Source organism: Phyllopteryx taeniolatus, chromosome 15 (genome assembly GCF_024500385.1).
Source record: "Phyllopteryx taeniolatus isolate TA_2022b chromosome 15, UOR_Ptae_1.2, whole genome shotgun sequence".
In the NCBI taxonomy this organism is placed as follows: Eukaryota; Metazoa; Chordata; class Actinopteri; order Syngnathiformes; family Syngnathidae; genus Phyllopteryx; species Phyllopteryx taeniolatus.
In genome coordinates, this window is record NC_084516.1 from 17255751 (window position 1) to 17280836 (window position 25086).

The 25086-nt window shown below is 41.2% G+C and overlaps 1 protein-coding gene across 2 annotated transcripts in view; it reads right to left on the bottom strand.

Moving 5' to 3' along the window:
• pappaa (pregnancy-associated plasma protein A, pappalysin 1a) overlaps nucleotides 1–25086 on the bottom strand; it is a 124006-nt gene that overhangs the window by 60083 nt on the left and 38837 nt on the right. For both annotated transcript variants that reach the window (XM_061800353.1, XM_061800352.1), the window contains exons 7-10: nucleotides 24473–24974; nucleotides 15735–15863; nucleotides 10634–10725; nucleotides 8110–8306 (exon numbers count right to left, since the gene is read on the bottom strand). In XM_061800353.1, coding sequence (XP_061656337.1) covers nucleotides 8110–8306; nucleotides 10634–10725; nucleotides 15735–15863; nucleotides 24473–24974 — 920 coding nt within the window. The remainder of the gene's footprint in view (nucleotides 1–8109; nucleotides 8307–10633; nucleotides 10726–15734; nucleotides 15864–24472; nucleotides 24975–25086) is intronic.

Consider the following 25086-nt stretch of genomic DNA (forward strand, 5'->3'; position numbering starts at 1 on the left):
AAGTACAATTTTTCCAAAATGCTACTTGAGTAAATATAACGGAGTAAATGTAGCGCGTTACTACCCACCACTGGATTCAAAGAGTCATCATCAGGTGGGGGACCATTGTACACTTCAGCTCTTCTGTTCGTGCCATTTGGAAGCTCTGGCCTGTCCGCAGCGCACATCTACACCCTCAGCATAAATGACCAGAGGACAAATGCTTTCATATCTGATCTGACTTCATCTTTTAATTCTAGACTCACCCACTTGTCCCAGGAGCTCTCTTGCCTCACAATTGATCTTAATCTTCCCCAACACCTTCTTCTTTTCATACCCATACAAGTGATCACATGGAGCGGTATGATGGTGGCTAACGTGGTCTCTTGTTTTTTCATTTACGAGCTCTAGCTTGAAGTGTTCGAACAGCTTGCTCTTCACATTGTTGCGCATTGACACATCTACATTGTAGAGTGAAAGACACTCCTAAATCACTTATCTCTCAAGGACTGACTGTGCTTCATCCAACAGACATTGTGGTATATGACGTCATTTGCAAAATGATCTGTCAGCGCTGATGTTGACTCAATAAGCCTTGTGAGACGGTCCCTCAACTACTCATTCTATAACGACTGTGTGGCATTTGAAGGAGCGCCACGCTGACTGTGTATTGATTCTGAACATCTTGCTTTGCACTCTGTTTGGGTGCCTCATGTCCTCACCTTGCTTGCACCAATCACACTTTATTTTGGCTAGGAGAAGCCCACCCACAGATGAACACAGGCGCTTCGGTGATGGTCCCTGTGACCCTTTGTCACGCAGAGGCTTCTGGGCTGGAATTTCAGAACTTGAGCACTGAGCAATGTCACTTTGTTTGTGTGTCGTCTGGCTTTTTCATGCTTCTCTGGAGATAAGATTAAGATATAACATGACTATTGTATGTAATGATTCCCCGGTCCAGCTTGTCATGGAGTGGTGATGTAAACATGACCAAATTTGTCAAGCCCTGACCACTTTTTAGCTTTGGATTGTAAAGTTTTCCCAGTTCCTTCGTGGGGCGGACGGGGTACTACTGTAGAGTTCCAATAGAAGAGAGGCATCAGCTATTTAGCTAGGGTGGGCCTATTGGATCTGAAACTAGCAGTGTTGCAAATATAGTCAAACCATTCATGTAAGTACCTAGTTAACTAGCTAGCTAGTTACCTTGTCAGAACTGCTGGTCATGGTGTTAATGCAAGATAAAACTAATTAGATAAATGTTGCTGTGTTATGCTTTTTTTTTCCCCGTGACAAGCAGCTGGATTTATGTGAGTCGACAAAAATTGAGTTACAGTTTATGCTCACATTAGCATTCATTTTATCGTTAGCTAGCTAATAAACGGTGCAAAATTAATTCAGCTAACACTTCTTTGGACGAGTGAATAATGTTGAGTATATAAGATCTTACCTCAAACAAAGTGTCTCAATGCAGCAAGGAATTTTTCAGTGACATGAGTGTGTGGAAATGTAAAGAGCGTTTTTGCACATCACTGGGATGTGGGCCTGACTGATTGGGAATGAGGTATGATTTGTTGCATCACTTCAGAAAACAACTTTAGAGATCTTTTATGGTTTTGAGAAGTGTTACATTATTTTCCGGTTCACAATGAAATGACTAATGGAAAACATATACATTATCAATGTTTGTTTCTCTTCACCTACAAACCCTTTTTTACCTTTGAGGTGATTATGTGTAGCCTACTTGTAATTTGACTGTCCATATCTGGTCTCTGTATGAGCAGAGCTTTCATTTAAGCCTAACATTAAGGCTCTTTGACAATTTAAAGAGTCAAAAATTGGCTGCTATCCTGAATTTTATGTTAAAGAACAGGTCAAATCAATACATCTACATCATTTATGAATTTCTTTCCTTTGCTCTCCACAGTCACAGAACTATACAAGACCAGTTAACATAACTTCTTTTATTTTCTTTGGACAAGTTAGTTTCTCACCCAAACCTTACTAAATTCCAGACGAATATTGGTTTTCACTCTGAACCATTAGCTGCTTTCAATGACAATAACAATTGCAAAGATTCATTCATCTTCCATACCGCTTATCCTCACTAGGGTCGCAGGCATGCTGGAGCCTATCCCAGCTAACTTCGGGCGAGAGGCGAGGTACCCTCTGAACTGCTCGCCAGCCAATCACAGAATTGCAAAGATTATTCCATTATTATTACAGATCTTTCCATGCAAGCCTCATGCATGTGTTTGATACCTTGACACGGATGAACTTCATATAGAAACACGTTCTGGCAGTGCAAGAGACCTCAAATACTATCCTCTTCTGTTGCTTATATATAATTAAGGATGGTGTTCTCAAGGGATGCCCAAGGGGGTTGCGTCAGAGATTGCCTGGGCAGCAAACATCTCAGGAGATCACCTGCCTTGCTGTTTCATTTGAAACTGCAATGTGCACAAACCCTCTACATAAATGCAAACAGGCATTCATGTACACACGAATAGACAGATTAGTGGTTAGTACTCAATCCCTCTCAAGTCAAGCGCCATATTCTAAGGCTTGGTGATGAGAGAACATTGTGTTCCACTCCATGATGTCAACAGTAGCGTATTTCATTCCCCAGTGGAGTTGAGGGTGCGCTTGTGTGACAGCTTGATCTTTACAAATAACATGAACCACCTGAGATTCAATGCTAGAGCTGAGCTAAACACTGAACGGGATCGTTAATGTAACATACATTCTCCAATGTCCATAAAGGGTTTCAGTGGGCTGCTCATTCCAAGGTGTTTTATGACGAGAATGGTAAACAAGAACCATTTCACTGAAAATTTTACTCAGCAACATTATCTCCAGCAAACACAGAGAGGACTGTCATTCAAACTAACTTATGGCCACTAACCCCATCTGTCAGCGCGTCCAACTCCTTTCATTACTAGATGCCATTTCAAGCAGCATGGAATGCATCATTGCTGGAAAAGCATGGAAAAGGTGACAAAACAAAAAAAAACAGGGTAGGGGGGTTCTGGGGGTTCCCTCGGGTCCCTGCAGAGATTTTTTTTTTTATTATTATTATTATAACATAAATTAAGCAATCCGGAAGACTCTAAAGAGTACAATAAGGCAAAAAATATATATATTATTTACGCAGAAAAACGTATTTACACTGCTCAAGTACATATTGATGTACAAATTTAATATTAACATTTTATTTGCCTCATTTCTTTGCTTTTTTGTTCTGGCCGACAACTTGAGCGAGGCCCATCTCCACCTGCGCCTGATGCATGCTTCACGCTGTGCCACATGAATAGCATCCTCCTCTTTAAGCACTCTCATTCTGGAAAAGAATTGACTAAAATAATTGTCTGTTTCACTTAATTTTTCAGTATTACCACCTTCAACGGCTAATCCCAAATGCATCCTCCAGGAAAATATTAAGTACAATATTTTTCTGTTTTTATTGGCCACTTCTGAATTTGAAGTTAATTCATTCTGTGTTGTCACATAATCCCTAACATCGCTCCGTCACTTGATACATTCAACATTAACATCCGTAAACTAATTCGATTTTTGTAGGCGCGTTTCCTAATTAATACAAGATGTACTAGCGGATCAACTCTTGTCGCCAATAATACGTGTGCTTCGCGGTTCCGCTGGGACCGCAACCAGGGCCACGACCCGCAGCACCTCAACGCGAAAATACAAAAGACCAGCGCAACAAATACGAAACTGGCTGATCTGATGAGCAAAAATGCGTAGCAATAAAGGATGTCCGCTCCAGAGGTGGGTAAAGTAGCCAAACATTGTACTCAAGTAAGAGTACTGTTACTTGACAATAATGTGACTCAAGTAAAGAGGAGTCCTCCAAAAAATTACTTGAGTAAGAGTAAAAAGTACACAGTGAAATAATTACTCAAGTACTGAGTACTAAATATTAACTTCTGATGTCAATTTAAAAAATACAAAAAATAGTGAGTAACTTTTGATTTCAATAAAAAAAATTACTAAATAAAATGTGAATGTGCAAATTCTGATGTCGCTGTGTGTGTGTGTGTGTGTGTGTGTGCAGTGAAAACTACAAGAAGACATCAATTTACTGTACGGTGTTTTCTAAAGTTCTAAGTGAGCTGAAATATCCACGTTTGGGCAGACAGTGCCACACAAATACTACAATACATGAAAGCTGTTGTTTATGTTCGTCTAAATGTAAACACGAATAGCTCGCCATTGCCTTCATGGTCACGACGACCTTCCCAACATGGCCGCCAGGTAGGCACAACAATCACCCGGGAAGCCCAATAGAAGACGCTGTGTGTGAGGTCATGTGACTTTCTTGTGTCGTTTGATTGGTGAACTAGACTTAAACGTCACTAGCGCTTAAATTGGATTGGCGCAATGCGGAAGTCGTAGTCTTGCTGATTTACATGTATGCAAACTTCATTCATGAATACGAACATCCACTTTGGCCTTTTATCTCATCTTAAATTATTCTTAGTCCATTCCCTGAGTAAGCCCAAATTCTGAAAAACAGTGGACAGAAAACACTTGTAAAAGGGCTTGTATTTTCCCAAGATCCTTTAAATGGGATTGGATAAATGGAATATTTGTTACATCCATCACGGACCAATCAGTTCAACAAGTAGAAGTTTGGAAGAATACCAAAAGAGGGAAAATGTACCATCAAAAATGTCCACTTCTGATAAAATTTCTACAATGTATGCATCCATGCTGATATCATCATTAGTTACAAGTTTGCAGTGACTTTGAAACAGTCACCACCCGGCAACTCGGTGTTGCCTTCCCTCAAAGGATCCTGATTGGTCCTCTAAATTTTAAACTTGGCCTACACTTTTTTAAGGTACAATTAAAACATTTTTTTTTTTATTTGACCAAACAAAACAAACAAAATAAAAAACCACAACAAAATACTTAAAAAAACAACAACTCTAAATTGTAATTAACTTAAATAAATCCAAGTTAATCTTACTCCACAACCCCTGCAATATATTGTATTTCAAACAAAATATAACACTGTACATTATTTATATTGTGCGAATGGACTACTGAGCCTCAATGTGTCCACGCATCATTTACTTGTATCTTGTCGAAACCACACTTACCCATCCTCGCTCTTGGCTATGCACCGCTGCGTGATCATTTTTGAAAGTTAAGGAGGGGAAAAAAACTAATAAATTAATAAAAGCATGCGATCAGTGTGTGAAAACATGATACATGGATGTGATTCCTTATTGATTTAGCCGCTTTAAAGTCAAAGATGTAGCTTTATATGTAAAATGCTCTCAACACACCCACTATTATACACACACACACACACACACCGTGAACTTGAGATTTCGTGCGGAGACACGATCTCTCGTTCTCCTCAAGTGCCTTCTTGTGCTGTTGTTGCCTTTCTTGCATCCGTAAAGATTCCTATCACAGCTGCTCTCTTTGCCGAGACACACACGGCATCAACACTGTCGTGGGACATCAAACACGACTGATACACAAAGCCAACACAGGACTTGTTTACGAGATCAGGGGGAAATGATGTCCTATCCTTAACAAACTCATTCAGAATATAAAAAGCAACTGTTTGCAACACTGCAAAAATGTGCCGTCCTCTATCAGGACATCTCTTGCTAGACTTTATCAAAGAGCTTTGAAATTAATCCACATGGGATGAAGCGAGCTATTAACAGGACAGGTGATGTGATATAGTTAAAAAAAGGCTCATTTGCACATTCAGTTTTTCAAGTGTGTGACAAGATGGCGCACATCCATCCTGGGGCAGAGATGTATAGAATCCATGCCAATGAGCACTTAAGACGTTGAGATGCATTTTAGTTATGGCCTCACCTCTTTTTCTAGAAAGAAAAACAAGTACTACAAGGACAGCAATGATACACTGAGATGGATGCAATTGATAAACCCTGTGATAAGCCCTGCAGAGCAAAGAAGCGGAAACCCAGACTCAATTACTGCCTCTGCCTGGCATAGGAATCACTTTTGTAGGATTGTGGCAAAGGGAACTTTCTTTATAGTACGTTTATTGCGCAGGGATTACCAGAGAAAGTGACACAGATTGAGAGTGAGGTCTACCCAAAGCCCAAAGTTCTGAACCCAAAGAACGTTTTCACAATAGCAGTTTAGCCATCCGAGAAAGGGTCAACCTTAATCTCATTTAATGCATGGTCACTCAACGCTCTCAACATTGGCCCACATTTACTAGCCAGCACTATCAAGTGCAAGGAAGGAGAAATTATTAGTTATTTAGTCATGGTTAGTTACAGGGGTTAGAGCTAGGATTAAAGGTATGGCTAGAGTTAGGCATAATATTGGTTAGGGATGGTGTTAATAGTTATGATTATTTATAGTAAAGGTGATGGTTAGTAATGGTTCGGGTTAGGGGTAGAGTTATGGTTCGGGTTAGGGGTAGAGTTATGATTAGGAGTAGCAATGGTTTGGAATATTGCAATGGTTTGGAATATTGTTGGCGTTATGGGTAGGGTTAATAATGTTTAGGGTTGACCACTTTTTGGTTGTACAAAGACGTGAAGAAAGCTCAAGTTCTTGACAAAGGGTACTACTGTTTTATTTTTTTTTGAAGAACTGACAAACCCACATAGGTAATAAATGTCCATTATTCAGCAGTCTACCACCTCAGACCCTCAGGTCATCCAGAATTGGTTTCGTCAACAATATAAGGAAGAAGTCATGTCAACTACAATTTGTGTAAGAAATAACAACTTCATGTTCCATAAACAAAGCCGCCTAGGGCAATGTAAAAGCTACGGATCGCTCTCTAATATCTTCATCTCAAAATTGTGCAATTTCATTGTATGTACTGTAAGGATATTGCAATCAAAGTTGTGTTGAGTTAGCAAAGACTAATGATTATAAAGGTAACGTTAAAAATAAAAGCTATCAGTAAATGAAGTGTACTGTATATGAGAACCAAGTAGAAATTCACTCATGTCTAATGACCTTTTGTTCTGTACACATGGTTCTCTCTTTTTTATGCTGTTACACAGGCACAATTAGTAAGTACATACATTTTCAAATCCTCCATGACCACAGCCATCCAAGAATGCATTTACATTAAACAGTGACCATCAGTAGCAAGAACTAGCACTATAATTGTTCGCATGACTTTGAAAAACTCAAATGGTTCTTGGTGAGAAGATTAATGATACATGGTAGAGTTACTCTCGCATTAAAGAAAATGAGGAAAGATTGTGAATCTTTTGTTGGTTTGGACCCCTTGAATGGTGTGAAAAGATTGGACAATGAACAGAAAAGATAAACAAGGACTTGAAGGAGATGATTTTATGTACAGCATGTCAACGCCCCGGGAGGAATTTGAGGATTGAGCCCTTCCACATACGTGAGGCTCTGTGCCTACTTGACATATGTTCCGCCCTAATGATTTGTGCCAGTGTGTCACAACGGCAACAGATCAATGCTTCCACCACGCTCGGGTGGAATCAATGGCATCGTGTCCCGTCTTCTAGAAGCATTACTTTAATGAGAGAGGCAAATTTATGCATCCGCCACAAAGGGGGTGGGAGGTTGGGCGGGTGTGGGGGTGGGGGTGGGCGTTGAATATAATTAAACATCCCAATCTTTAAAATGACTGAACTGGCAAACCGGCAAAAGAAGTTGTTTGGCAAAAATGATGATGTCATCCACGGATTAAAATGAGATGCAAGAGGAAGCTATGCAAAGATGGTTAAATAACAAGAGCGAGATTTGAGTTAACACTTTATAAATTCTACTACCAAAATGGAAGTGAAGGTGGGCAGCATTGTGGTGCCTCACAGTCAAAGACTCTGGGTTTGAATCTCAACTTGGCCCGTTTGTATGTTCTTGTGCTTGCACGGACATTGTCTGTGTACTCTGTCTTTCCCACTTTCCTAAAAGAGACGTAAGGTTAGAGTTTAAATTGTCTATATTTGTGAATGGTGTTTGTCTAGTATTCAGTATGTGCCTGGTCATTTACTAAAGACCAATCCAGGGCGTACCACACCTCTCTCTCAAAGTCAGCTGTGATCGACTAAAACTCACCTGTAACGTTGAACTGGACAAATGAATGGGTAGTTGGGATAGAAGGCTTATAAAGGACATTACCTTTGTAACAGCGGGATAACCAGCCGCCACCTCGCCCGAGCAGTAGGGTTTCTTCTCATGGGAAACCTCCACGGTGGATGCCCACTGGTCCAGAAAGCCGCTGGGCGTGTAGAGGCCACAATCTCGAACGCCGGTCTCTCGCTCAAAGTCCTCGCAAATGCCATCCCCGTCATAGTAGTAGCACATGCTCGGTTCCTCTGCGAATTGGTGCAAAGAGAACATAAGATGGTCAGACCCTACAAAACTCTTTCTTCACATCATCAAGGTTTTCTACCCTTTGGGAATATCCTTTTGATCCATATCTCTTTGCAGTGAGAAAACAGCAGACCAGATACAGAAGGGAGGAAAAAGAAGCTACATTCCCAGGAGGTTCAGAAGGAAAGAAACAAAAGAAACAAATTAGAGCGAAACGTGATTACGTGAAGGAAGCAAACCAATTCCAGAGACAGAAGGGAGCGTGGGGGTTGATAGGGGGCATCAGACAAAGTCAAGAGGTAAGGAAAGATACAACTACCATTTTTCCAGACATCCCACCTGGGGTTCAAAGCCTGGAAGTGGAAGCTTACGGGGCTGGAGGAGAAGGGCCTCACTGCTCACAGCTAAAGCGCTTTCAGCTGGTGGGGTTCCATTCAGTGGAGTAGGGGGAGAAAGATGGCATTCCGTGCCAAGTTGGCCAGGGCCGCCTCCTCGAAATTCCAGCCCTCCCCAGCGCAGTCCAAAAAAACGAAACTCAGTTCTCTGTTCTGTTGGACAGCGAACTGAGGGGCTGCCGAGGGGGCATACAGATGTCTCGCAGGAGGCAACAGTGAGACCAAGACAGGAGGAAGCTGAAATGGCGTATTCTGAGAACTTACAGGGGTTAAAGGAAGAGAGTGCACTAAATAAGGCTCAAGTGTTTGAATTTGAATCAAAAAAGCAAAAAATGGAAAAAGTGGAAGAAGATATGACCTTATTTTAAAGGCCTTCTATAAGTAATAAGGAGATTTTGGCCTTGTAACATTGAAACCTTGTGTGTTACGCTCAAGGCTTAGTAAAATAAAATAAATAGTCATATTTTTCAAGACATTATATTATGAAAGTGACCATGTTTTTGCCGGCCCTTTTTTCGTCAATCAACAATTTATGACATGCAACTACAGTAGCATGCTCTACCAAACCAATTACAATGAAACATTCCAAGTCAAAATCCTCAGGACAAATATGCCTAGTTTTGCCAATATAAGAGAGTGAACAGTTACTGTGAGCATGTTTTGCAAGTCGGCGGCACGGTGAACGACTGGTTAGCACATCTGCCTCACAATTCTGAGGACTCGGGTTCCAATCCGGCCTCGCCTGTGTGGAGTTGCATGCTCTCCCCGTGCCTGCCTGAGTTTTCTCTGGGTACTCGGGTTTCCTCCCACATCCCAAAAACATGCATGCTAGGTTGATTAAAGACTCTAAATTGCCCGTAGGTATGAATGTGAGTGCGAATGAATTGTTTGTTTCTACGTGCCCTGCAATTGGCTGGCAACCAGTTCAGTGTGTACCCTGCTTCTCGCCCAAAGATACCTGGGATAGGCTCCAGCACGCCCGCGAACCTAGTGAGGATAAGCGGTACAGAAAATGGATGGATGTTTTGCAAGTCTTTAGCATAGCATTTAAATAATTCACTCCACAAGTGCATTTTCTTTTGGCTTTCCTTTTTTTGCAATGCTAGCACGAAAGGCCACCACTGGTGGCTGTAGAAATTAACCCAGTACAATCTAATAATAAATTACAAAATCACATGCAATTTAACTATGGTTTCAGTTGTTAGGTATTTTCTGTTCAGGCTACTCAATACAATATGGCTAACTTAACAAGTCGACAATAATAACAAAATAAGGAAGGATGGAACTTACAACACAAAGTGAACTGAATGTATCTGAAGCGACTTGTTTCAGTGTCTTATTGTTAATAGAGGTTAACTTATTTTTACACTTTTTTGTAACTTGAAATATTGCCTGTACAGCCTGTAGGGGGAGACAGAGGGAGCAGAGCGAATGTCCCATCATCATACTGTCCAAATTCTGTGCATAACCACGCACACACGCACACACACACACACACACACACACAAACACACACATGCGCCCAGGCTTGAGCCCTGCAGTTGGTGGAAAAACAGCACGGCCAATGCAGTCATCCAGCAATTCGACAGGAATTAAAGCGGCCACTTCACAGAAGCTCCTACATGCATGCGCCTGCTTGCATGTTGTGTACATGCGCAAACACATGCACGCTCGCAACGGGGGAACGGCGAAGAGGAAAGTGGGAAGGGAATGGGGGATTGCAGCAGGAGAGCAGCACAGGAAACCCATCCATCTGTTGGTGAAAAAGAATGTCGGATATGCCAGTCATTTAGCTCTGTAAAATAAGATGAGTCACCCCTTGGAAACGTAATGATTTCCAGACAGACAGAGAAAAAAAACGGGCAAAGCTTTTAGGGTGTCTGACGTTAAGGATGGACTTGCAGGCTGCAAAATATGAACACTAATTGACTTACCAACACAGTTGAAGAAAGGCTCTTTCTTGCACTGGCTGGAGCAGCCGTCTCCATTCATGGAATTCATGTCATCACACTCCTCTCCTTTGGAACTAACACATCAGGAGGTGGTTAAGGAAACATCCACACTCAGACTTGCCAAACAACATACAATGATACGTCATACAGTAGAGGAGTCTCTCCATGTGTACACTCACTGCAATTAAGGTACACTTACACAAGGATCCAATACTGGAAATGTGTAGGCAAAATACAGTAGCCTAGAACCACGTTGATAAACACATTGAGGCAGCCAAATTTAAGTAATAATGTTTTTGGATAAATTATATTAAATGCTGCAATTGACTAATTAATGTGCATATATGTATAGTTTGTATGCATTTCATGCTCACAGAAAGTGCACATATAAACCCATTTTGGAGTTAAGCATAAAGAGTGTTAAAGACTTAAAATATCGGTACATTTTGCAAACTTGTAAAGAAACAAAATGAATAATTTGCAATTAGTTGTGGTTATTACCTCAATTAAATATGTCATATAGTCCCCTCCAAAAGTATTGGAACGGCAAGGTCAATTTCTTTTTTGTTGTTGTTGTTGTATACTGCAGAAATTTGGGTTTCAAATCAAAAGATCAATGAGACAAATGTTCAGAATTCTAGCTTTTATTTCATGGTATTTACATCTAGATGTGTTAAACAACTCAGGACAGAGCACCTTTTGTTTGAAGCCACCCACTTTTCAAGTGAACAAACGTATTGGAACAGACATTATTAAATTAACTTAAAGTGAATAACATTTAATATTTGGTGGCATAACCCTTACTTGCAATAACTGCATCAAGGCTGTGACCCATTGACTTCACCAGATTGTTGCATTCTTCATTTGATATGCTTTTCCAGGCCTTTAATGCAGCCTCTTTTTTTTCATGGGGGTTTCTCCCTTCAGTCTCCTCTTCAGGAGGTAAAATGCATGCTCTATTGGGTTCAGGTCCAGTGATAGACTTGGCCAGTCTAAGACCTTCCACTTCCCCCTATTTTGCAATATATATATATATGTAATTGGCTGGCGACCAGTTCAGGGTGTACCCCGCCTCTCACCCGAAGATAGCTGGGATAGGCTCCATATACATATATATATATATATACATATATATATATATATATATATATATATATATATATATATATATATATATATATATATATATATATATATATATAATCTTTTGCTCAAGTCAGCTCATAAAAAAAATTCCTCCTTCCCCCTACTTATACAGTCCCCTCCAAAGGTTTTGGAACAGCAAGGTCAATTCCTTTGTTGTATACTATACATACATGTATATATATATATATATATATATATATATATATATATACATAAATACATGTATATATGTATGTATATATAACACTGTCAATTATTTTTCTTTTTTATTTATATATATATATATATATATATATATATATATATATATATATATATGTATGTATATAACACACACACACACACATATATATATATATATATATATATATAAATAAAAAAGAAAAATAATTGACCTTGCCGTTACAATACTTTTGGAGGGGAGTGTATAAGTAGGAGGAAGGAGGAATTTATTTTTATGACTGAGTTGAGCAAAAGAAATATCTGACTGAACAAAGAGTGTGGGTGGGGCATCTGCCTCAAGCAGCTGGGGCAAGACAAGTGCATCAACATGTATGAGATGGTTATAAAAGTCAAACTTCAAAACAATGCCACAGGAAGCTGAAAACCACGTCGTCTTGAACGCATCAGCCGGGTCGAGACATGCTAACAAATAGTGAGTATCGAAGGGAACGAGGGGTCTTCTTATTTACTTAAGCAGGGTACACGCATACCAATAATCAGGCCTCATTCCCAATGCACTCCATAAATGGTCTTATGCCTAGAACAGACTACAGGATTTTAGCCCCGATATTGGGCCGATTATCTATCGCGGCCGATTTCCCAGATCGGGCCCAAATTACATTGTATTTAGTTGGGAACGACAAAACCTCTTGTCGTGTGACATAATCTATGACCAACGATTTGGTCCTACGAAAACAAAATGAAAAGTCTAGCATGTTTCATTTTTTGGATATCTTCCGTGTAGTGTGACATATCAACGGCAACTCTCCGACAACGCAGCTTGACGTCGACCAATAGGATTGCGTATTGTGACCGGTGCATCGCCGCCCGTGCTTGCCGTTGTCAACAAAGTTGCACGTCAACATTTATTCATGCGCACAAACCAATGTTTACTGAAGATTTAGAGCATAATTTGACAGAACGCCAGCATGTTTACGTACAACAGTTAGTACTGGCACTAGCTTTCTATGCTCCATAACATTTTGTTGCCTGTTTGCAAGCCGTATTGTATTAATAATACATGAACATACTTTAACTCAAGCAATCCTTGGATCAACGTCCTGTCCCGAGTACCGGTGACGAACACCACACGCCTCCCCCCCTCACACACACACACTACATTGGCGCGACATATTGTTGTTGTCGTCCCCATGGTAACATGTGTCAGGTCGCATGTTTTCTGGTTCCGCCTCTCCGAAAGTGCTTGATTTGACAAGATTAAGCCCAGTGATCGTAAAAAACGGAATGCGGTGGTATGAGAATACATGTCGTGTAGTGTTGCCACTGTCTGCCCGAGATACGGCAAGATTTTATGCCAGTAGTCGGACATAGTGCAATCGGGAAAGACCAAATTTGTCTTGTAGTTTGATCGAGGCATTAGCTAACAATCGTAATGGAAAAATGCGATGGCAAAGGGTTTTGTATGTGGTCAACATCAAGTTCGGCCAAGCCACGGAAACCGTGATTGTGACAAGAAACGGAATGATAGCTAATTAGAAAGCAACCTGAAGTTTGCGCTGTTGCCTGCCACAATTAGAGGAGCAAGTGGTTGTATTGATTGTTTGTATAACGTGTCTCATAAGTCATTTACAACAATTAAAACGACATGAAGAAGAGTTTGCAACCACAATCTAGTCACCAGGCAACCTAACATTTAGCCTAGCGTCTTCTACCACTACTAAAACTACTACCACTATTATACTTTCTTCTTTGTGTTTTCCAGCAGCCTGGAAGCCCTGTGGCACGGTGCTGCTTCTCACAGGTCAGTTTTGGTACTATGACAGATGGTCGGTTTAGGAGTAGAGACGCGCGATTGTTGGTGGAGATATGATTATGTGTGTGTTGTGTTGTTTTGGTCATCCCTAGTACATCACACACTATGGGCCTGATTTACTTAAGGGTTGCACATTGAAAAACGTGATTGTCCACGCAAACAGATGTGGATGCTCACCAAATACGTGAAATTGCCGTGCAGTTTATTTTGCACATTGTGGGAGTATATGCAAATTCAATAATATATTGTAGCACCCAAAATGTGATTTATCAAAACTGAGATGAACTGCACTGACTGATTTAGCTTCTGAATGATCTAAGGACCGACTTAGAGCGAGTCACAAGAAGGAGTCAGGCCATATTCTCTATGACATGACTCCCTTCAGCTCTGCATTTTCTATTGTATCTGTGTCATGTACATTGTGACATTTCATGGTGACATCTGCCAGAACAGTTTTCTGGGTATGGTGTCCGAAGTTTTAAACACAAGATTACACAGGATGGGCACATTCTGTACCTGCACATCTAATTGCCACAGACTAAACTTGAGTTTAATCAATTAAAAATTATCCAAATGATCAATTTATTTTCTGTAACTCATTACTATATTTTTTGCTTATTTAATTAACACTTCCAATTACATCACTTCAAACTTAATTACTTCATTTTGTGCTTGGAATGTTGTCTATGGTAAAACCAACCAATGTTGTCTATGGTAAAATCATCAGAGCTACTTAAAGCACAAAAACCCTATTTTGAATATGCCAGTCTCCACCACTTTTACACTTGTTGGCAACAGCCCGAGCAATCTGTTAGAGTGAGTGAACACACAATTTAGCACCTGCTATTTGGGATCTTAGTAAATCAGTTCCTATAAGAGCCATCAGCATACACTTCTCGGTAAAATTGATCAAGTTTGCGGACGACACCACCCTCGTCTGGTTTATTTCAGACGACGAGTCTGCCTACAGGAGGGAGGTGGGCCGGCTAGTGTTCTGGTCCAACCGCAACAACCTGGAGCTTAACACCCAGAAAACAAAGGAGATGATAGTGGACTACAGGAAAGACACAACCCCACACTGCCCCCTCACCCTCATAGACTCCACCAGCTCCATCGTGGACTCCTTCGGCTTCCTGGACACCACCATCACCCGGGACCACAAGTGGGAGCTGACCATCAGCTCCCTCCTCAAAAAAGGCCCAGCAGAGGATGTTCTTCCTGCGGCAGGTGCGGAAACTCAAGCTGCCACCCAAGATGTTGGAGCAGTTCTTCATGGCCACAGACTGTAGCTCACTGTGCGTGCTGCTGAGAAGCTGATTGGCTGCAGGCTCCCATCCATCTAGGATTTGTATATCTCCAGAACACGGGGGTGTGCAGGTCGGCTTACAGCTGACCCTACAGACCCTGTTCGACCCTCTCCCCTCAGGCAGGAGGCTACGGTCCATATCCAGACCTACCAGATGAACAGCTTCTTCTCCGCGGCCATCAGACTCATTAACAATAAGTACGCCGGTATCACCCATTAAAACCTCACACCTACTGTATACCTGATGCTTATTGCACACTGTTTTTGCTTATTGCACACTGTTTATGCTCATTGGACATTGTTTATTTTCCTTCTTCTCAGTCTTTGGATATTTGAATTTTTATTTTTATGAGTACCGTCTAAGTTTCATGTTGCACCATTGGAACGAGAAAAAATCCTAGTTGTGAATGTATCTTTGACTGACAATGGCAATAAACCAATTCTGATTCAGATTCTGATTATTTCTTCGTCATGTGGTATGCGTATACCCTGCTTTTAAGGACACATATTTTATCTGACACGAGGTTGAGGGCAACAAGCTAGAGGATGTACTACTACAGCCTCCAATTCCAAGAACACTTCACCCGCAACTATTGGGGAAAATGCCTGCTATGAATACTGTAGAATTGGCTCACCTCTGGATCCATCCATCCCCACAGTAGGTTGCCCCAAGTTCATGCACCAGTGGTGGGGAAGGCTCGCTTTCACTCCGACTGGAGATGGTTTGTACCTGATAGGTGTACGCAACATGGGCGCCTACATCCCTAGAGAGACAGAAACAGAGAGAGAGAGAGAGAGAGAGAGAGAGAGAGAGAGAGAGAGAGAGAGAGAGAGAGAGACAGACAGATAGACAGACGTCACAAAAACGCCTGTGCATTTCAGGAAAATGGGAAGCCTCAAAGCAACGTCAGAGAGAACCGCAATTACAAAAAGATTATACGCTGCAACGACACTTGGACCAGCCTGGTGGAAAACTGCGTGTGTCGGGACGCTCTATGTTGCAGCATCTTTTCAGCAGTGATGCTTCCTCAAGCCAAAACACACAATACCCACAGACGCTCCCTTTGCTTGTGCATCATAGCGAGTCAAAGAACCATCATGAGGAACACACAAGCGAAATGGTTGGAATTATTGAGGACTACTCACTTTACGGGTGTATGTCGCCATGAAGGTTTCTTGAGTCGGCATGATAAGGAAGGCTGAAAATAAAAGGTCTGAAAGGAAAAAAACAATACTTAAATGAGAAAACGTAAAACTATAAACAACCCCAAAAAAGTTTAAAAAAATTAAAAAGGAAAAATCAACCGATAAATGAAAAACTGAAAACCATAAGCAAGCAAAGCAGAAAACTGTACAAGTGCAAGCAAGGGTGCTCTCATGACGAGTTGTCCTGGTTATGTTATTTAAAAAAACAACGTCTTATATGTATATCCTATCCTTTATAAATAATATGTAGCACCCCCATCTGCAGATGTGTGGTTTACAGTTTTCTCATTGGCTTATAGTTAGGTTTATCATTTATAGTTGATTTGCCATTTATGGTCATGGTTTCTCATTTAAGTTTTGCTTTTGGCTTTCAGAGGTCCTAAATCGTGCAATGATGTGCGTCCAAGAAGTAATTAAATGTTTCAGACAGTTTTACACAGTATGTAGTGCTTATTGTTTTTGTTTTTTTTAATATAGATCCTTTCTTCTTAGTTTTATTCATAAACTATTTTGCTTTGTCACTTATGTATGTATGTAATTAAATGTTGCTTCAGACATGTCATTTCATTGTTTCCCACAGTAAATAGCTATGAAAATATAAGATCCTATCACCTTAGTTCCAGTCGTCAACTATTTTGTTTTGTGGTATATGCACTACATGTAAATACATGTTTGAGAAATGACACCATTGTGTTGTTTTACACAGTATCTGGCTTTTTTTAAAAAAGATAATACTTAGTTCTACTTACATTAATTATAACAGCCTAATATTTTTATGGGTATGATATTTGCACATGGTAGAAATATTTATAAAATATTCTGTGTAGTGTCTAAAAAAAACTGGCCAGACTAAAAGTATGTTCATAATTTAAAAAACTCACAGTTTCCTACTAGTTAAGCATAATAAATCCTATATCTTCGCATTTAATGTGTAACAGGAGACACATGTATACAGTATATGTTTTGTTTAATCATAGCAGGGGTAAGGAAGATCCAAGGATGAGGGCAGCGTTGGTCAATTAGGGCCAAATCGGACTGATAGATACAGTAGATTGTTTCATGTGAACCATCAAGTTTGGTAGGAATATCCTATGGAATTACAAAAAAAGGCAACAATGTTGTAGCGTTTTAATGTGTAGCAGGTTATACAGTACAGTGGATTTGAATGTCCAAGACTGAGTTTGATTACTATGTAAGAAGAGTTTGGGTAAAATGTATTTGTGTGATGGTATTCACACAAATACATTTTACCCAAAGCTATGGTCCTTGGCTGGTCTTGTACATATTATTTCGATTCCTGGTGTATTTGTTCAACACATTGTATTCAGACAAAAGCTGTTTGCCTGACTCTCGATATTTTATATATGTTGACTTTTTTCGTATTATTAAAACAATATGTTAGACCTTAAACACCCTCTTCAATGCTAAAGCATGCGGTACTGGTATGTGGTGGCTCCAATCAAACATGAGAAAGTATGAAGAATCCCTCTAAACGAATTAGCTTAGCATCTTATCATCTTCTGTTTAAATTTCGTGTTCACATTGATCAGCTTGCAATGCCTAAAATCTATTCCAACAATAAAAGAAGTCCGATGCCCATTGGGTCGTGACTCACATCCTGCCTCGACCACAGTTGCTCGAACAGCCAGTACCTCGATCACAATGAGAGCCACTGTGGCTAACAAAGCTTCACTTACATGCACACAACACGATGATCAGTTTGATGACTCAACAGAGCCCCACAAAAATGACCACAACACTTCCTGTCCTGGCAACACATGGACAATGGTGAATGTGATGGAAGACAAACAGAAACAATGGGCTGCAGTCGATGTGGGTGTGTAAAGTTTAAGTCTTTATTTCAGTGTCTTATTCCCTGCTGTTGGATTGAAATGACCACTTCGTTGTGGGATAAAGAAGTTTCACCATACGGGTTTTGGAAAGAACTGGTTAAGAACAAATTTCAAGTCTGACTTCTGTTAAAATACGATGGCAGTGAACCATCCATGTCTTGCCAATACGTCAAAATGGGTGGCTGAATGACTTCCAAGATGGTATCACTTTATTCACAGGGGTACTTTAAAGCTGCACAATTTGGAGTGCATCCAAATTCTTAAATTATAAGCCCCCAAAGTTAGCATCAAAGGATAAAATCTGTGTATTCTAAAAATTTTGGGGGTTTTTCAGACACTTTTTGTTGAGGGTACTATGGTGGTAGGAGAAGAATAACAAGCAGAAAACAAATCTGAAAAGACTCCATCGGTGTCAAAGTACTTTTGTCCAGCATTAAGCGAGTGTTAGTTGGAGATTGGCAGTAGTCATGTGGATGACACTGCTTCTGTTAGGCAATCATTAGCGCTGTTACAAGTTTTATTGAGGTAAGTTTCAACTTACAGTTTGTGTTCCATAACCGTTGTCTCTATAAGACTCTGATCCAGTATTTTTTTAACAAATGTTTTTGATATTGTTCTGAGACTGTTGCCATTCATTCAAGTCCATCAGTTTGTGTTGTTCTACTGAATAAAAGGTAGACCGCTTTGTTAGCGTCTGGTGTTGTCCGTCAGGGACAGAACTGGTTAGCTGCCAAATGCTTGTCTGTCATGTTTGAACATTTTGCATGACGTAGACATTAAAAAATATTTTATGATGGCGACAGTTTGTACTCTAGAACATATTATTCCAAATAGAACTGATCTCGATGGGACAAAGTCCAAGCGCAACCAGCGTCACGGAATGGATTGCGGTCGACTTTGAGGTACCACAGTACCAATATGTTATGATGGTTGGAGAGTGGACTTTATCTTAGTTGCTGAGAGTCAGTAAAGATATTAATATCATTACAAAGTTGATTCAGAATCCTATTAAAAAAGTTTCCTTTTTTAGTGATTAGATATATGCGTCTCATACTACAAAAGACTTCTCTCTGGTTGATGTCATGCAATGAAGAAAGCATGACAGGTTTATTTATATATTGTAGGTCCAAAGGGATTTTCTGTGGCAAAGGAGTATAGTAGAAATAAAACAATGAGAGACAATAAGACATTGGGACTAAGGCATATCATTTTGCTGGCTGAATATCCATATCCATGGGTACAGGTCAAACCCATCAATCAATCAGCTTGGATCTCGTTGTCATCCAGTTCCGGAACTCCAGGATGGCAGCACCAAACAATGTCAATAAGTATGGTGTAATCCTTTTGTATTCAAAGAGTTCCTAGAATTCCTTTTAAAAGCTCTGCATTTTTTTCAGAGTGAGTTGGGCACAGCTGGCGTATTTAGTGCAGAGAGAATAGAAGAGTGAACTCTTATATTTGCTGTTGCTGACAGTAATGTTTGCGGACGATATAGATGAAAGGTAAAACAAGACACTTGTGATCCGTTTACATGCCGGCAAAGAAGTCAGCCATATAAGTCTTTTATCGCTGATAAGATTTCTTCCTTTTGTGGACCCAGACATTCTTCTCAAGAAGCTTGTCAGAAAGGAATGAGGAGTTTTATCTTGAGTCCCTCTACAAGTCTGGTACGAGGCGAATAAAATACTGTATACCTTAGAAAGTTTTTAAGTGGCGAACTACTTAGATTAAAAGGAGAATTGTTGTTGATGTCTCTACTTATGTTCACATGAAGGTGTTTCTTGTATCGGCTTGTTAATCTTTGCTAACAGATCTTGGATAACAAAAAAAGACAAACCTTTAGCGTCTACAAGAATAACAAACAAGGTACCAGTTGTTTTGTCAATACGGTAGCCAATATTCATCTATGGCAGGTCGGCAACTAGCGGCTTGCTGGCCAATTATTGGCCCGCCGTCAATTATATCTGGCCCGCCAGTTGGGAATTGCAGAACACATTATCGTCACTTTGCCTGTCCGAGCATCGCTTTGCAATTGATCGGGCGAGGCATGCCCCTTTTCATGCAATGGGAACAAGGGAGGGTGTGCCAATGTACATTGAGGAACCTCACTCCCCAATCCTTAAAGAGGGTGCTCAGCAGTCAGCACACTCGACTTCCAACCAGTGACACGGTGGGGGCCTTGGTGTGGCTGGATGACACAGGATCACAGCTGCTACACTTGCGCCACAGTGGACCTCCATTCCACGCAACCCACGCCGTGTCTGCAACCATGTTGCAGATGAGAAAAGTTGGCTTGGCATTTATGAATGCAAATAGGATGAACACATACTTTTCTTTTGACTGTTCTTTGTAGTTCCTACAAAGATCAAAATGTTCCTGGATTTCGGCATCCAAAATCACACATTTGTAGGATTTTGACACAATTGACAGGTATATCGACGAGATGAACTGTTGTTTTTTCTTGTTTTATGCAAAGCTTGATGTAAATCTGACCATTAGCTTGTTCTTGGCGTGGTCAGGGATGAGCAAGAGAAAGTTAGCTGGATGTTTGATATTCGCCAAACATTCAGTTCTCACATGCTCGTACTCGGCCTCATAACTAGATTTTACACTATATCACGTGTAGTATGTGGACCACAATTTCTGAAACTGTGTAAAAAAATTAAAATAATGAAAAAAAATTGCGGCTGGATTTGTTGTCATGACAAATGTAAATGCAATAACAGCAACAACAGCGCTTGATTCTATATTTGGCTTACCGTCTGTATTAGGGACCATCTGCGAAATAAACATCCCTGGAATGAAAATTAATAACAGCCTGTAGCAAATTCATTTATTTTTAACTAATAAGTTCATTAAATTATGTTTTTGTACATGAAATAATAGTATAAATGAGAAAAAAAAGTTTTTTGTTGGAAAAGCATGGTTTACCTGATGGAAACTTAATTTTGTCACGCAATTGAAGGAAAAAATTTGGTCCAAAGCCTAACTTAGTTGCCGACCCCTGATCTATGGTTTCATTGCTTTTTGGTGTTAAATGGGCTGCATTAATGTATACAGCCCCTAGTTGTCATTCAAACTAATGCTCAGAAACAAATATGTCTTTTGATGGCTAGATGTCTAACCACTGATGAAAGTCTTGCAACCTGACCATCTCAACTTTTTGTTTTTATCCATCCATCCATTTTTACGAGCCGATTCTCCTCATTAGGGTCGTGGGCGTGCTGGAGCCTATTTCAGCTAACATCGGGCAGGAAGTGGGGTACACCCTGAACTAGTTGCCAGCCAATCGCAGGGCACATAGAAACAAACAACCATTCGCACCCACATTCACACCTATGGGCAATTTAGAGTCGTCAATTAACCTAGCATGCATGGGTTTGGGATGTGGGAGGAAACCAGAGTGCCCGTAGAAAACCCACGCAGGCACGGGGAGAACATGCAAACTCCACACAGGCGGGGCCGGGGATTGAACCCCGGTCCTCAGAACTAGGAGGCAGACGCTCTAACCAGTCGTCCACCGTGCCGCCTCTTTATTATTATTATTATTATTATTATTCACATTTGAGCAATACATGTACTTTTACTGCTGATTGTTTTTTTGGAAATATTGAATCACCACTGTCGAATAGTCCAAAGAAATGCTCACTGTAAACATTCCCCTTCACAAACCTCAAGGTATGTGAAGGTATGTAAAATAAATGAAGTTCTGGTTACAGATGCTGGCTAAACCGAAGTCTAAAGAGGGATGATAAAGTCTAACATAATATGTTGATGTTATGCGTGAAGTTGTGGGCACCTTTTTTTCATGTTTTAAACCCCAAATTATGGCAAAATTACAAATTGTACAAAATTTCCAGTTTTCAGAATTTGAGGAACAACACATGGCTTTCCAAATAAATTGGCACATCAGAGGTGTAACAGTCAAGAGAATCTTTATTCACCTGTGCCTTCGACAGTTATGGTGAATGAGGAGCACTTATATTGTGCTTCATCTACACCATACAGTGCCCAAACCACTTTACAAAGTCTCACATTCACCTATTCATGCACACATTGTGAAAATCAGTGGACGCCTGCTGGCTTGCAAGGTGCTGCCAGGTCCACTGGGAGCAAATTAGGCTTCAGTGTCTTGCCCAAGGACAGTTAAACAGCAACCAGGATTTGAACCTGCGACCCTTCGCTCAGTGGACTACCCACTCTACCAACTCAGACACAGCTGCCCAGCCAGTTATTGTTAATGCAGCATGTTTAGCTTTGTTCATTCAGATAATTTTATGCGTAAGACAGAGACAATTGGTTTCAACACAAAGGGGCATGGGCAATGAGTCTCGGGTGATAAACTTCACACTCAGCCTCTGTCCTGTCTCTGAAACTAAGTCTGCAGCCGGAAAACTTGTTGGTCGACTTCAACCCTTTCCATCCTGCACTGGTACTTTATACACAGGAAAGAACATCTATGATGGCCAGTTTGAAAGAGGTTATTGCATTGGTAGAAGATTACATCTAGTCTATGCATGAATTGGGGTGATTTACTAAAAAGGATAACTTGGAGGAATTGATTTAATTGCATCTACTTTTAAAGATGGTGTAGCCTGATTGATCTGTGTTTAGTAGACCTCTCAGCAAAGGAGCCATGGGGATTGTCGTGACATATTATGGGAAAGAGCTGTCAATCCCAGGGTCTTTACCAATTACAGAGGGGGTGTGGGGAGTTACGTCTCTGGGAGGTCCCCTCACATCAGCTCTGAGATAGCCTTTGACCCAGTGACAGCTCTGAAACCCACATCACTGACAGGATTAGCCCATCGACTAGGGTTCTTCGGCTGAATGGGGTCGGACCAACTCCACCGCCCCAGCCCCCACTCAACCTCATGCTTTTTCAACCCCTGAATGTTCTCCTCCATTACCTATTGGCTCTCTCCAATGATTTAACCCCAAATACTCCAACCTTCAACCTTATGCATCTCCTCTTCATTTCACACGTCCAGTTTTTGCACCATAATTTATCCTTTTGCTTTGACCTTCCAACCTTAGGCCATTCCAAACAAACCGCCACCCAAGAATGGAGCTGAAAAATCCAATTGCTCCTTCTGCAGTTTGACCCAGCTCAGGTAAAGGCCAGTGGCCTGACAGTGGAAATTAATCACAGTGCACCCCCCAAGAATGAAGAAGCGCTTGTGATAAACAAGAAGCAGCTAAACAGTCTTTTTTCCAAAACTGTTTCCTGATGGCACCGAATGCCAGGGATTATGTTTTTAGAATTCCCTTCATAAGTGCTCTGTTCTCTAAAAGTAAGCATGTGTTTTCTTTGTCGCAATCAAGCTAGTAAACCTCTCTGACCAGCGACAACATTCCATATGCACTCAAGAAGGTAAACAGTCCACCAGTGCCACTGACATCAACCGCGGGAATGCAACCGCAGAGCATGATACACCACCGTTTTTAAACTACCTACAGTAAGTAAATAATCACTGAGGTGTGCCAAACCCTCCCCGCAAATAAAATGCATCTTGGTCTCCAAAAACCAGGAAGTTGTTGTGAGGGCGCTTTATGCAATGCATATATCATTGCTCCATCTTGCATAACTCGTATACTCACCCCTTGGAATCTTATCAGGCGATTTTCTTTCTCATGTGAACCGCGCTGACAGCACGATAGTGAGATGGCACAACACGCATCGGTGCCACGTATAGCACAAATCTTTGACGAGTCAGCGCATTCCGCGGGAGCAAAGCACTAAACTCTCACCACAGTGTGCACATAATACTTTCAACAAGCCATCTGTTTGCCCTTGCTTCACGGAACAGGGGAAAAAACAAATGTGGGCAACGATTGACCTGCGACTTTGGAAATACAAGTCTGACCGCAGGTTTGAAACTGCAAGAGAAGTGGTGGCTCACTCATTTTGCTCGCGGGTGCTGAAAAGGAAATCTGCTATTGCAAGACCATGTTTGTGAGGGTAGTTTGCTCACACAAACACACACACATCCACTCACTGTCACATATAAAAATCCCTAATTACACTACCACTTTAAAGCAAGTGTTTAAGAAAACACTTACCCCTGTTTCCAGACTTCCCTGGAATACTCTTTCCAAATACACAGGGAATGTATTGATAATAGTAAACAGGCGCCTGTGCCTTTTCAGGAATTTTACAGGTACCAAACGTGGATTGACGGTAAGGGTCTTTTTGTGAAAACCCTTAGGCCACGGTCTTGTCTGGAGGTGTTATTCCACAGATTTTCCAAGGCAGCGTTACAAAAAACACGGACTGTTGAGTCAAAAAGCAATTTACCTACCAGGTCACTCACCTGTCTATATATTGACGTGAGGGTTCATTGAAAATGAGACCATGTGGCGCGTGGGTGAAGGGCGGCTGGCGCAGCAGACGGTAGCGCAGTGGTTGGCAGTCATTGCACAGATAGCAGTCCGGTTTGGATGCCAAGAGGGTGGCATCGATCTCCAGGTGCTGCTCCATAGTGAAGAACTGCACCCCATAAACTTCCTCCTCAACGTCCAGCTTCAGGGTGAGCGCGGTGTCGCAGAAGACATTGCTGGGCCCTAGCGAGATGTTGTTGCCGCTGACAGTGAGCAGCAGAATGTTGTGTATAGCCGGCAGTGCCGTTTCGTCAGAGCTGAAGAACGTGACCCAGACAGTCAGTGAGTCCGGCACCAGCGGGTGGGGGAATTCCAGCTGAAGCATGCAGCCCTGGAGGGGACACTCGGACAGTCCGACGATGCCTTGCTCAATCCCCGCGTTCGGGCTCCAGGTGCGTACACTCGGTTCGCAGGCCTGCTCGACATCAGGAGGGCCTGTGGGAGAAAGTCACAGAAATCAAAACATGTTTAGAAAACTAAACAAACCACTGGCAATGTGGTGGTTTAGTGGTTACACATCTGCCTCAGAGTCAGGAGATCTGAGTGC